The sequence below is a fragment of the Anas platyrhynchos genome, chromosome 4, assembly GCF_047663525.1.
Source record: "Anas platyrhynchos isolate ZD024472 breed Pekin duck chromosome 4, IASCAAS_PekinDuck_T2T, whole genome shotgun sequence".
Taxonomy (NCBI): domain Eukaryota; kingdom Metazoa; phylum Chordata; class Aves; order Anseriformes; family Anatidae; genus Anas; species Anas platyrhynchos.
The window spans coordinates 46,639,660-46,654,895 of record NC_092590.1 but is presented as its reverse complement, the minus strand read 5'-3'; the positions used below and the strand labels follow the sequence as shown (position 1 = coordinate 46,654,895).

General features: G+C 38.6%; 1 protein-coding gene and 1 non-coding gene across 4 annotated transcripts in view; both read right to left on the bottom strand.

Annotated features, from left to right (window-relative positions):
* The window catches only part of TRPC3 (transient receptor potential cation channel subfamily C member 3), a 40,790-nt gene that overhangs the window by 9,474 nt on the left and 16,080 nt on the right, over positions 1-15,236 (bottom strand). For all 3 annotated transcript variants that reach the window (XM_027456875.3, XM_027456874.3, XM_021269501.4), the window contains exons 3-6: positions 11,900-12,085; positions 5,057-5,221; positions 3,295-3,511; positions 1,348-1,581 (exon numbers count right to left, since the gene is read on the bottom strand). In XM_027456875.3, the coding sequence (XP_027312676.3) occupies positions 1,348-1,581; positions 3,295-3,511; positions 5,057-5,221; positions 11,900-12,085 (802 nt within the window). The remainder of the gene's footprint in view (positions 1-1,347; positions 1,582-3,294; positions 3,512-5,056; positions 5,222-11,899; positions 12,086-15,236) is intronic.
* LOC113843667 (U1 spliceosomal RNA) lies at positions 1,084-1,246 on the bottom strand. Its single transcript, XR_003497336.1, has one exon. It is a non-coding gene; the product is annotated as a U1 spliceosomal RNA (small nuclear RNA).

Here is a 15,236-nt window from a genome sequence, read left to right as displayed (position 1 = left end):
CTCTTCCTATTTCCTGTAAGTAACACAGCATGAAAATAAACTAAATTACCTTTTACTAGAAGAAAAATTATACTTGAAAAAATACAACATTTTCTTCTACAGTTTGCACTTTAACCTGAACTATAATAAGAATAAACAAGCCTTATTGCTTTTCTTAGCATTACTGTTTTATTGCTTATTCATATTAGGGGTTTTATTCATGAGAAGTTAACGGTGTTGGCTGATAAACAATTTCACTCATGAACCACATCAAGCTTTTGCCATTGTTAATAATTTAGGATATAACCAAGGCCTCACTGAACTCACAGACAATACTGCCATGAAAGTACATTGCAGAGGGTGTAGGATCATGATTTTTAACCACAATATACACAGAAACAATAGTTGTATTGGATCATATATATAGATAGTTATATAGAATCCTAAGTTGCTTATTGCATGAATTATTGTGCCATCTTAACACAACACTGCTGACTGAAAGCCTTTGATATAAAATACCACGTTTCTAAGTGTGTATTTACATAGATCCGAATTCAAATTGATTATATAGCAAATAAAGTAAACAACAAAACCAAATTTGCTATTGTAATATATCGAAGGAGCCATCAGGAATAAATACAGCCTTTGCTGCTGCAGCAAAAAGAAATTCATCACATCTCTAATTTCTGCACTGCAATAACCAACTGTTTATTATTTCCATTCTATTTGAACAGATTACTGGGTCTCGCATCCTTCCTTTATCGTGAAATATTGAATTACAATATTGAAACAACTGAACCAAGCAAAAAAATCACATAAAAATTTTATCTGCTGTGCATTATGTTGAGAATAAAATAAAGCTTGCAAATACTTAAAATTAAGACAGTCAAATTTAGCTCTGTATAAATAGTTACAACAAAAGGCAGTTAAATAATGAAGTTACATTTGAACTTTTGTCCTTATGCACATTGTTTGCTTTGGTAAACATTTGCCAAAATTGGCATCATAACAACTGTTGTTTAAATAGTACAGAATGAAAGATGGGGAGATAGAAACAGTCACAGAACTGGAGGGGTTGGAAGGGACCTCGAGGACCCAAAAAAGCCAGGGAGAGTGCAAACACAGTCCCCCACCCACCACAAATTATGCAGTCGAGTTTCCCACATTTGGGGAAATTGCAGGGCTCAGAACACCTGGAGCAGGGGATGAGCCTCACCCTGGGAAAACCACTGGCCTGATCATGGTGTCTCCCCTACCAGGTAAGCATGAACAGTGCTATGAACACAAACACAAGCAAAAATTCCATGTAAGGCTTCAAATGGTAGTTTTTCTACTTTAACATCCATGTTGCAGAAAATTTAAACTCACCATAAGTAAAATATTCTATTTCTGGAGGAAGCGTGACCTCAGAGAGGTCACTCTCCACAATGTAGTTGTCCACATATTGTTGTGCTTTTGTGGCCTGCAGGAATGCTAGAAGCCTCGCCGTGAAAGCTGCAATGAAAATGGACAGCATCCCAAAATCCAAAACATTCCATAACTGCAGAATATATTCCCTGGGTCCTTCCAGCCACAGCTCTTTGCATTCTGACCACATCATGCCTGCAACAAGAAACGACAAAACACAGCAAAGTTGGCCACACCATTTCCATTTAAATTTCCTGCGTTCTCCCATTCCATGAAACCACACGGCACCAGCAGAACAAAAATTCACTTACTTGCAGCATCACAGGGTTGTCACACACTTGAGCAAGGCTGTCTCAACAGGACTGATCAAACGGCAAGACATAAATAAATATGCAAGGATAAAGCTCAGCTGTCTCCATACAGGATAGTATAGAGCCACAACTTGGCAGTGGAAGTGCTATAGCCCAACAACATGACAACATGCTAGGCTTCTAAAGAAGAAAAAAGTTAAATGTGGAAAAAGAACCTCTCATTTCCTTACCATTTACATTCAGAAAATGCTCATGAATCAGAAGGATTTTTTTACTTATTTATTTATTTTACACAGAGAAGCACAATAACCCAACTACACAAATGCCCAAATATAAATGGCACAGTTTCAATACTGGTTCTCTTTACAGAATAAGATGCTTTTCAGCACAGAAAGTGGAACTTGGCTGTAACTCAGCTTTCTTACTCAAACTCCTCCTCAGAAATTTGTTCATGTGGGATTAATCCAGGTCACAGCCTGATCAAGACTTTGAGTATAATTGTCATGAATCAAGACCTTCTCTTACTTCAAAGAGGTTTGTTAGCAAGAACAAAATAAAAGAAAAACTTTCTCCTTGACTTCCTGGCCATGTAGTTCAGAGGGAGTACTGCTCTGCTGCAGGCTTGAGCCATGGATTCTCCAATCTCAATTGTAATTTTGCTGTCACCCCAACAACATGCACAGCAGCCACACACTGGATTGGCTTGGGGCTGGTTGTCTCTCGAGTGTCCAAGAAATTTCTCAGTGATTGGATCCTAAAGACCACCACAATCTCAGTCCTTGCCTTCTGGCACACAGAGAGGCTGCTCTCCATCAGTCTGTAATAGGATTACCAGCAGGCAGCATACCAGGTATACTAATCTTCATACCCTAACTGAGTTTGACATTAAGCAGTGCTTAAGCCAGGAGATACAGATGATTCAAAAGGCAGAGTAAGGAACTTGTAGCAGCCAAAGCAGTACTCCCTTTCTCTCCTGCAGCCTCTAAAAGCTGAGAATGCTACATTATCAAGTAGCTGTTTTCCTACAGAAAGCACCTAACTGATGAAAAGCTAGAAAATGGCACTTCCTGCCATACATAGCTTCAATCAGGCCAACAGCTGATTAGCTTTTGTGAAAAATATTGAATAATGAGAACTGACTCATTAGCCCCTTGACACGGGTGGAATTGGTGATTTCTCCAAACCCTACCTAAGCAGCAAAGCCCCACAAGCACTGCTGTACCAGCTCATTAACACCGAGGTCACCTTCTCGCACACGGAGCAGCACAGTACGCTTGCTGATCCTACTTAAGGAAACCCAAGTAAAATTTCTGTGGTGTTCTCTTCAGCAAGCCTGTGTTCCTGTTACAAAAGCCAGAATTACTGAACTGCAGCAAAGTCGCCGCCGATCAGCAAACAAGTATTAACCCCATGCTACTAGAGGGGGCAGCACAGAGAAGCTTTCACCAGTTCCAGTATGCTGTTATCTGCCCTGAGGGCTTAATTTTAACTGTGCTGCAGCTAGAGCGAAGGTTCGGGACCTGGGCTTCTCTCCTTTATTTTAGGATTTCTACCTTCAGGCAGACAGTGACAGAGATGGAAGGGGCATTATACTTACCAAGTACCCACACCATGATCAGCATTTCTGTCCAGGTGAACTGAGTTGTCTTCACCCTAAAGATCTGCTTAGGGTAATCAGTGACGGTGACATTCGGCAGCGTTGTTATGCCTTCAAATCTGTCTGAAGCATTGAACACCAGCAGGCCTAGGAAAATAATGAAGGATGCTGCATGTGCCACAAATTTCATAAACGGGCTTCGAAGAATTCTTCCAAGCTGCAAAGGCAGAATGAAAGCAGTCACATTTTTTTCAAAGGAACAAACTCTTCTGTCAAGTATTTCAGAAGCATTTATGGCACTCAGTGCTCAGAACAGTCTGACACTTTGTTTTTACAGGATACTCCTCCAAGTGCCCTGAACTGTGGTGCTTTACCATTTCAGACAAAACTCTCTCAAAGGCAGTCTCGTGGATTATATTGTCCTGTTAGTGTGTGTTTATGTTATTCCATAAACTCTAAATGGCAATATTTATGGGAAAACACTCCAAGGAGTTACAAGTGTACACTGGCACTCACAGAAGAAGTTTGATCTAATGCCCACTGATGCCAATGGGGGGCTGGAGCAAGCCTATGGCAAATAAATAAAAGCCCCAAGTAGCAACTAACAACAAGACTAACAACAAGAAAGTTGTATTAGCTTGCCTGTGACTATAACCTAACTCTAGGAAAAAAAATAAATCAGACTCATCTTCTCATCTCTGGCTACTGTTTTCCATCCACAGAACATTTTTTTCAGAGCAGAAGGTCCTAAACAAATAATCTGCAAATGTCTACTAAAACCAATGACTATTCCATCACAGTGGACTAAGAAAGAATCAGAGATATTACTTCCAAATAAATGCAGTTAATGCATTTCAACATCTGCACCTGCCAGGACAGAATAGACACAACACAGGCAGCCCTTCTGTAGCTCAGGAGAGGAGCAGCTGACTCCAGAAGACAATGCTGGGAAGAGCAATGGGCCTGTTGCTGTTACTTGCTGTACAAAAAAGAAGAGCCTGTGGTTGCATCTGTACTAGCCTCATCCTGCAAGCCAGCGTCAAAAGCGCCAAGTCCATCCCTCTGAGGGCATTGTATAAGAAACAAAATGAGTTCAGCAGGTGGGGAACCGTAAGTAGCTTACTTATTTCAAGGAATGGCTTTCAGAAACTGGGGTCAGCTACTATGCACTAAGCAGACCAGCACACGCTAAACAGCATTTACTACCTGTGCAAACAATCCCAGGTTCCTTTCCTGCCGATGACCTTTAGAAAGCATTTTGAAATTACAATATCAAATAACCCGTCTGGAGGTACACTGCATTTGTTTGACATGAGAACTATGAAAAATGTCAGGTGTTTCTGGTACTGAGAATTAAAGCTCAAGGACAAATGTTACTTTTCCACATTAGATGCTACCAAAAAAAAGTATTAATATGTTTCTGTGACATGGAGCTGTGAGGAATATCTTCACTAAAGATAAGCACAGAAAATATTTCAGATAACAATCAGAACAACAACTGTGTTGTTTCATACACATTTATCTTAAAAGTAAACAAATATTTAACCCAGAGAAAACACCAGGTTCCCTTGAAAAATGCAAAAGATGAGCAAACTTCCTTTTTGAAGTGAAATGCATTTCTTAGCTGTTGACTACAAATATCATTAATAAGCTAAAAATTGGAAACAACAGAATTAGAAGCACATCATTACATTTTGAATGCCAGAAACTTAAAAACAGCCCTCAGAATAGTATAGGATACACAATTTATAAGAGTCAGTACCCTGCTACATGGCGCAATCCAATAACCAATGGCTAGAAAAGGAAGGCCCAACGCCACAACCAGCACTACCAGACACTTGATAGCTATGGTCTGCTCCCGCAGTCCCGAGAGGTTTTCATACCAGATAGTCAGTAGTTGTTGCTGACAGTTTGGATGGGCCACAAACTGCAGAAAAAAAAAGAAAGAAAACCAAGACACATTAAGTTTTATAGGATGAGTTATATGACTGCTACATACAGGGTCAGTAAACCTTAAATATCTGATGTTAATTCTGACCTTTAGAACCATGCCTCTTTTCTTTCCTTTAAAATAATGCTTAACAAGTAAAAAAAAGAAACTGCTGAGCCCATTAAAAGAAGCATTTTGAGGATAGAGTCACACACGTGGACAGCGAGGGAAGTCTTTTACACATCATTAGAACAACTTTGCATACCCAACTGGATCGAGTCAGAGTTGAGCCTTGGTGCTAACTTCCAACAATTTCTCAACAAATCCAGATGATCCAAGGCACATGCAGAGTCTGATGGGAGCCCAGACCTTCTGGGGAACCCAGAATTCACCTTGAGCCTCTCCCTTTCTGCACATTCACTTCCTCAAACATCACTGCCCTGGGATTTGGTTCTTCTGCAAAGGCTCCAAATACCTCCCATCTATACATTTTAAGTCTAAAACTTCCTAGGCAAGAAATAAGTGAAGCAAAACTATGGCACAGAATTTTAAACCTCAACAAAGGCACAGAGATGGATAATGAAAGGGTTTCTTCTCTTATCTGCATCAATGGTGCTAGGTACCGCTTCTACTTGGATGCACCTGGGATTAGAAATGCAATAAGAAGCCAGGTCCTACAAAGACATTTTGGTGTGTTATGGAAAATAACACTTACTATTCAGTGACACAAGGAAATTCTGTCTTGTGAGTCAGATGAAAAGATGCTCCTATGGCTTTAATGATGCTCTAAGTATGCTAATAGATTGCATTTTGCAATAGATCGCATGGTTTTGTATTTTATCTATTTTAAATTCATACCTTTGATACGTCAGCTATAAAATACGAAATACTCAAATTTCACATTTTTGAAAAATAACTGTTCCTTTATACTACTTTAATACTTTAGAGCATCCTGAGTGTATACAATCTATAGCAAGCATCAAACAGAATTGGGGAAACCACAAGAGTCCATTTGTACAAATATTTGAATAAATATAGTTTCTGATAAAAAGACCTAACGCTGATATTTTCAAATCTGCACACTTAATTTTGAGAGAATATTTAAGCATTTAAACAAAATATCCTGATTGTAGCAGTCAAAGCATGCACAGCTACCACTTGTACTCAAACATGGACACGTGAAAGTCAAATATGTGCTTCCTCTGTTCTGACCTGACTCTGATGTCCACTGATTTCAATGATAAAATTTCAACTGACTTCAACCAAGCAGGGCCAAGACATCATCAAGCACTTTTGTAACCATGTGCTTTAAGACAAAACAAAACAAGCAACCCCTCTCCCTCCCAAAAAAAAGAAGAAAATTAAAACACATAAATAAGCCAGACAAACATTAAGACCATTAAGACAAAGAAATTGGGCATTCAAGTGAATTTATCAGGATCTACTCAAGAAAAGAAACAGATAAGCAGAAAAATGCACCTGAGATTTATGTTCAGCTTCTTCTCAAGACAGCTATTACAAAACAAACTGGCTTTCCTGAGCCTTTTATATTGTTTCACTAAACAAGTTTCATTAGTCCCTAGTTTCCACAAATTCCTCCCTAACTGTCCAAAAATTGAAAGCAAGCACTGATGGAGACATTTAGATATTAAAATGGCAAATATTACGGATCTAGTACTCACATAAACAGAACAAAAAAACAACCATGCAACTTCCAACTTTCTCCCATGCAGCATCAGGAAGACTTCAGCACTGATGTATTTAATGAAGCAATTATGGAATGATTAAAAAAAAAAGCTGTGGCCACCTACTGCACTTGTTTTGATATGCTTAAAGCTTAATTTTACTGAGAACACTCGTGGTTAAGTTGAAGGATGAACACGTGTTGTCCCGTTTTTAAAGCACTGTTGCAATTCATTAGGATTAAGCAATCTGATACTTGCGAAGAAAATACCATGCACTCGCTCCCATGTCGTACAACCAAGAGCATGCAGAAGAAGTGGATGGAGTTGGAGGGAACAGTGCTATAGTTGCCTGCACTCCTGTTATATTTACATTTCTGGTAAAGTCCATTTCTGAATTATTACCACACTCATCGTTATCAGTATGACTGTAATTATGCCACGTCCCATGAGACTGCCACATTAGAAGAGTATGTGGGACACTGGTTAAGCATAAGGGTAAAAAGCCTACTTACCACAGCCCATTGAAGAAATCAGGTAACTACTTGGCAAAGTGGTTGACAGTCACTGGTAAATTGGAGTGAAGAATGCTCATTGGTATCACAAAAAGGATTTGAAAACAATTCTGATAACCCCATGTTGGATTAACAGTGAGATTTGACATGAGTTACTTATAGTTAAAAAATACTGTAAATGTTGTATATCAATTTTATCAGGCTTTGTACTCTGTTGAGATCATAATGTACTATATATGCCCTTGTTTGCCAGGTCTTTTCTGCAAAACCCCATTCATATTCCAAACCTCATTAATAAGTGCATACAGTAGTGCAGACTTCTTCAAAAAATAAAATTAACTCATTGGCAATGAGAACAGGGAACCTTAAATCTCTCAGGAGGAAAAAAATGACGCTGTTGCATGTACTTGAAACAGGGAAGTAATTTTCATATTTTAATCTATTTTTCTTTAAAACAGAAGTCCCTAAGTGTTTTGGTGCATGATTCGGTAGCCAGTTCGATCACACATTCACACAGTTTGTTCCTATAACTGCATGGCCAACAAAAAACAAACAAAGAAAAAACAGATTTTAAAAGTCCTTCAGAAACTGATGTCAACTCGAATTGTATATTTATTCTCTTTAATAGGCTGTCACCTTTGAAGCTTATGTACCACAGAAACTTCTAACCTGGCCAGAAGAAAAAAAGAGACTTTTTTGGCTGTTTGTGTAAAGCACACATTCTGACACACTCTCGTCTCCTCTTTGGGAGCATACGTTTCCTTTTCAACTCAGGTCATCAAAGGACAAATACCTCAGCAGATTAACTGTGGGCAAAGACAGAAAAAATAAATAATAATTTCAAATTACAAAGACATGTTTAAAAAGCAGACTTAAAACTGTAGGTAAGAGGAGAGAAAAGAAACACCCACGTTATTCCTCCTGTTGCCAGAGGAAATGGGAAAAAGCAGCAAAGGAGTTTAAGGGAGCTTGCCGAAGGCTATGAAGCAGCCTGAGGGCCCTCTTACATCTACCCAGAGCTGCGTGCTAGTTTCTTTCTCATGATCTGTCAACATTCTCATCTGATGCCAAGAGGAGATCTGCCTGGGCTATAATTTTCCCCAGAAAAGGGAGAAGTTAGCGACTAAGATGCCAATGGCTACAGCGAGCTCTTCTTTGGCAGTAAATCTAAGGGTTCTTTAAACATCTTAGCAATGTATTTAACTGCTGGTAATTGCAAAAGCACGCACCACTTCCAATTCCTCATAGCAACTCGTGTCACTTGTCCCATCCATAATAGCTCAGCAATTCATCCTTCTGTCTCTGTAAAATTATTTTATTTTTATGTATTTATTTTGAAAGCAACTGCAACCTGCTTTTTTTCCCCTGCATATCCACCTGACCCCCTGCTTCATTTTTTTTCCCTGTATATCCACCTGCCCCCCTGCTTCATCTCTTCACAGCACAGTAGTTCACGTCACCTTTTACCTACCAGCCATATCATCCTGACACCTTCTTCCTTCTGCATCTCTTCTCTCATTCTACTTCTCATGCAGTCTCTTATTTTTCATTACATATGCTGATCTTACTTATTACATTTGTCTAATATATTATGACCCAATCCAAACCCCAGTGTACAGTGAAGATGCATGAGGCCCGTATCAGGTCACTAAGGAATTCCCAAATTTAATTTATCTGCTTTAATTATATCTGTAACTGAGTGTAACATTGTAAATGCATTCTGTTTTATGACCATGAACCGAATGATCAGTAATGTAAATATTTTTTTTGTATGACTAAGGATGATTAGAATGTTATTTATTCCTAATATCCTAACGACTGAGTTGGGACCTAGCAGGAGCAGATCCTCACATACTCCGATACACAAGCACATTAACAAAGATTTCCCGATTTTCATTCCTATCAATGAGAAACTTCAGTGTTTGAAAATTAAACATTGTAATTTTACTCAAACTTTACTGATTTCACTTGGAAATGTCATTCCCACGAAGAATGTGGCTCAGTGTCAGCAAGTTCTCTGAAACTGTGTTGGCAGTCTACAGACAGAGTTAAGATACAACACTAAAAGCAATACTGCAGCAACAATTCAGCACAGAGCACAGTACTTGGAACCAATTTTCTCGGCTTCTGATTCCCTTAGACGTTCACTGTTGGAGCTGCAGTTCCAGCCTGAACCCTAACACCAAAAATCACAGCCTGTTTACACGATGGGCTTCTATTAGTGCAGCGCTTAGGGTATTAAGTGCAAGAATTTCATTACTAACAGAATTAAAATCTGCATTTCCCAGCAGCGAACATTTGAGAGCATTTGCTCACTTGTCATATGCTGTTCCCTGTCTCTCCTCCCCCCGCAGAGGACACGCTGCTCATTAACCCTTCCATGAACTGCAGCTCCGTTTGGCTGCATTAGCAGTCCTGCAATGGTGAAGTGACCTTAGTGTTCCTGACCCAGAAGCATAGCTAGAAATACTGCAACCTAAGAAACCTTGCCTGCTTCCTACAGTTTCAGGATTCAAAGTACCCCTCATGGAGTTCCCATATCTGAGTCTGTTCTGAGGTCAGAGCATTGCAATGATCTGCCACAGCTGTAAGGGAGCCAACCCAGCATCAAAGGCCCACCGCAGCAGAGAAACGTCCTGGCTTGATTTTTGCTATGCCCTCTCTAACAGCCACTTAGAGAGAACAGCACGTGTATGAATATGGTAACAGCCCTGCACCATCTGTTTATGTCCTCCCACCACCACCATTAGTCTTGTAGAGTCGGAACTGTATTTGTCAGGAACTGGAGCCAAAACCCTGAGTTCCTCTACAAGAAACTAATCTCTTGCAGGAGACAAGAACAAGTTTGCTACGTGGAACTGTCTTTTTTGCACTATGTAGATCTCCACTATTCTTAACAGACCTGGGTGGCCCTTTGCTCAGCAATGAATTTAATCAGCAACAATGAACTCTTAGAAGAGACTCACAGTCTTCAGCAAGAAAATGAAGATGTGAATCTCAGAAAAGGTTTGGTACACACTGAAATACAAAACAAAGAATCATTATTTAAAATACAAAACAAACATTATTTAGACACGATAACTTAAATGCTTATGTGCTTTTATTTTTCCCTGTTCCACTCTTAATTAATCTAATACTTTATGTATGTTAATTTGAGTTTTGGCAATTAATATGCATTTATCAGCTGTAGAACAATTCTATACCAGAAACAAGGATTTATTGTTTGCAATCTGTCTACAACTTGTTTCCATATTTTGGGGACATGAAAACACCACCATTTCCCACTTGATCTAGCAGGTTGCTTACGATTCATTTTATATGTCAGATGGGCTCAATGGGTGGCCACATAATACAGTGTTTTTTATTCTGAAAGACACAAGACTTCTTGCAGAGATGATGAAAGTATAATGGCTGCTAAGAATGGAAATGATAGTAACTATGTAAATAGGTAGCTGTAAGTAATATACATAGATATTGTATTTCTTGAGTCTTCTCACAGTAGGACACTGTATTAACTATTTTCTGTGCTAGTGCTGTGAGGTCTTGAGGATAATGAGACCGCTACAACAAATGGATACGCATCATATCAAATGTGTGCGACTGAGCTCCATCTTCCTTTACGTAACACTCATTCATAAAATTTTAATGAACTCACATTCCTTAAAAATGCTGACAAATACTGGTGCATAAATGACAAACTAAAAGTAACTGATGAATTAACCACAAATATATTCCCTAATTTTCAGGACTGATTTTTATTTAAAAAAAAAAAAAAAAAAGAAATACACAAAGTAAATCGTTCAAGATTTCTCACCGTAATACCACTTCTTGAAATCCACACAGTTGTTTGTGAGCTCTTTGATTTACTGTCATATTTTAAATGAAAGAAAAAAATATTTCATGGAAACTTATATCTTCTCTTTTCCATTTTCAAAGTAGTAAAAGGAAATCCTTTCTTTCCAAAAATATGTATGTGTTCACAGAACACTAGTAGAAAGCTGTCAGACTTTCAGAAATTTACTTTCCAGAATTTACTTGCCCTATTTAAGGCAGAAAGCAAAGTAACAAGAAGCAATAATGAACATTCCTGGTCTTTTCTTTGGTTTAAACCAATTCCTTTATAACAACAGCCTTCTCTTTTGAGTAGATACTATCATAGACTGGCAGGAAGATACATATTTACTTTCACTAAGTGAAAACCTGTCTCTGCTTTTTTTTTTTTTAATCACTAGAAGAATCTGATCAACTGTGCATAACCTTGCTAACACAGCTGATTTATGTCATTAAAATCTCCTGCCAATTCTCAGCTGTGCAAAATGGATTAAACAAAATTCCTTCACTGTAGCCTCCTTCTGCCTTGTGAAAATCTTGATTACACACACTACGGCTGCCTCTAATGCAACAGAGCATCAGTTCGTAACATGTGTGGGCCAGTGAGATGACATGGTGTTCCTATTATGTTGTCTGAAAGCACTTACCTTTTTGACTTCATACTTGATGGCCAGTTTCACACGGCTCAGTGACGCTCTGTGTCTCTGCGTTTCAACTGGCTCTGAATTCAAATCCCCATTCAGAATGGCCTCCACTTCTTCCGAGTCTCGGCAGAGATCGAGAACACCAACCACAAAATCCTTGCATTGCATAGACAGCTTGCGATAGTCATTCTGAAACAGAAGGGTTAGAGAAAACAGCCCATGAGGAACAGGCTTGAGTCAACAGCAAGGAAAAAAAAATGCACCTTTGTGCTGCTTCCCTATAACCAACATTTGTGGTTACTTTTCAAAAACTGAAGCTAACAGTTTAACATGCAAATTTGAGTCTTTATTTGCACTTTTTTTTTTTTTTATGCTTGTAGGTCTTCCACCACCACCGTGACATTAGGTTTAACCTCTTATCTGATATCTAGCTCGGCAGAAACTTGTCTTCATGTGTATCTGTGTCCTCTCAGCCAGATTTCCGTGACTCCATGTGATGCAGCCTCCGAACTCCTCACAAAAAGCTATAGCTGTAGGAGGAAACTTGACTGTACCTGTTTTACCCTGTTATATCAAATGTTTCAGAATCCAGCTCAAAGTAGCATAGCCTTCTTTTTTGATTACTCCACAGCTTTTCTTCATTTTTTTCCCATCAGAATGCTATTCTGAGTCCTCTCTCTCTTTGTTTTTCCTGTGTTCACTGTTCATCAGTGAACTGTTCATTTGCAATCACTACCTTTTTTAAATCACTTTTGGAGACACTGATTTTTCCTTTGTGGCTACAATTTTCCTGAAAATACTTCATTAACACTTCTGTCTTCATCATGTGAAAAAAATCTACTTTTCTTCCCCCCAAAACCTAACTTTTCTTCCCTATGTCTAAGTACGTTGCTTGTTCTGCTAAGTTTTATTAAATTTTTAACTTAGCATTTATAAAACACGATAGAGGAAATAACATGCTCTCACTAGCATCAAATTATTTTGGGAAAAGAAGCTGCGTAGGGTAATTGCAGGAATCAGCTAACAAACCCATAAGTCAGATTCAGGTACAAATAAAAATGAAACATTACTGGATACAGAAAAATACTACCAGGAATTGTCATATTATGGAAGACTGACATCCCAGATACAGACTTGGAAACAAGCAGTCCTAATCATAGACCCAAACACGACCCAGTTATTTTCTTTGGTCATAGATGAGCTTGAACAACTTTGAACCAACACAGCTATTTCAGTTTAAATTTTGGTAATCAAGGAGAAAAGCAGAGAAGAACAAATTATAAAAATACCAGGGTTCAGGATTAAATTCAGCAAAAGGATAAGTAAGCATCCAAGATTTAGGACCTCAAAAAGGCAAAGTCTGGTAAGAAAGCAAGTCAAGGGAGTTTCACATACTTAGAAGCATGGAGGTCTGAAGGTAGAGAAGGCTTTCAAGTAAAAGATGTGAAAATTATTAGTCATCAAATCCTACATAGCTAAAGGCCTTGCAGAGGAGGGCTCCGCAACTGTCGGCCTCAATAGTAATCATCATAGAAGCCAAGTACTACGAAGATAAACTCGTAAGAGCCAGGCTTGTGAAGGATATTAAGTAAAGCACACACAGGTTCTTTATCATATTAGCAAGACAACATAGAAAGAAAATGAGTATTTTTGCCAGTGAAGACAAAGCAGAGATTAAAGATAACCATAGTAGGGGTAAAAACAGTACCTTGCCTTCAGTTTACTTAATTCCTATGTATTGTTTATATGAAGTTGCTTTCAAAACATAATTACTATGCATCACTGATTGAAAACTTCCCCTTTAATTTCCCATTTCAAACAGGAGTTGCTTCCACATTTTCACTACAGCTAAAAAAGGCATTTAATGAAATAGTTCAGGAAAAAAAAAATAATCAGATGCAGCATGTTAGCCAAACAGGAATAAGGTTGGTAATCCACTTTCCTTTAGCACTATAAAGTAGCTGTAAAACCACTACTCATGGCACATGGGAAGATAGAGGAAGTTCACTGACTTCAGCAGCAGTACTATATAAAAAGAAACTAAAAAGCTGAAAGAAGCTATGTTCTTTCTCACCTGAATTTGCAGGCACTTGTAAATTTACCAGAGAAAAAGAGCTCTCTGTTTTAGTGTTGTTATTTATCCTATGCTCAAAGGTGACATCTCATTAAAGTTTAATAAAGTTTAGTTTGGATGGTTTTGTATTATTCAAGTGTTTTATGACGCATCACTAATTTTGTCCTTGGATGAATGAATATGTGCTGTCTATTTGTGGGCTGCATCTTCATCCCATCTTAAAATATTTTTTCCTCATTTCTTTGCTAACTGTGAAGAAACAGGAGAAGTAGTTACTCCTGATACAGGTTCACTGTTTTCTTTACCATTTAATTATCCTCTTTTTCCTTAAAAGAGCACAGAAACATCGTGCAAGAAATTATATTGCCAAGAAGTAACTTTTCAACAAATTCCAATATAAAGTTTTATTTCCCTGCATGTAAGGTGTCACCAAATCTCGTACACGCACAGGTACACAAGTATACCTGGCATCACTTTCATAAAATGTGAACATCAAAGTAAATTTCTGCTACAGTCACACACGCTTTGAGCAACTGCTCAGTGAACAGTTTTCTCAATCAGTACGAACTAAGCAGGCAGAATACATTTGTACCGGTAGCTACAAGTGTGAATTATTGCCTACAAACAGCAAAGCACTGCAAAATCACGCTACTACGGTAAGAAGGGAAATGAATTGTGATGGCAGTAGCATCACATGCAGGCTGCTATCTCAACAGACCACAGGATGTTTCATTTCACCGTTCTCTCTCACAAACAGGGACTCATTCCCACGTGCACATCAGGCCTCCTGACTCATCTTGGCAGAGGGTGCAAAGCTTCTTCCCTCGCAGCTCAGGCTCTGCTATCTGGCACTCCAGAAAATACAACTACCTGCTCCATGAACAGCCCTGCTGCTTGCTGGAGGCCAGGCTGCTTTGCACAGACTGTTTGCCTACTATACAAGAGTTACCTGCATTTCAGCTGGAAAAAATAACAGTGCTAGTGATTCCTGACAGGCAGATAGATCACTTGCTTGTAAAAGCTATGCTTTTGCTAGGCAAGGTGAGATGTACAATGGATTAAGCTTATTTCTGTGAATTTAATTATTAAATATAGGCTATAATATTTACAGATGCTGTTATGAGAACTGAAAACCAGTCTGTGCATTGTTAGCATCTGACTGAGGCTTTGAACCTTACAGTAGGAATACTTGCCAGATTTTCCTCTCCATGTCCTGACTTAGTTATTAGTAAAATCAAGTTTCTCTCAGGATATTTGATTGCTTCA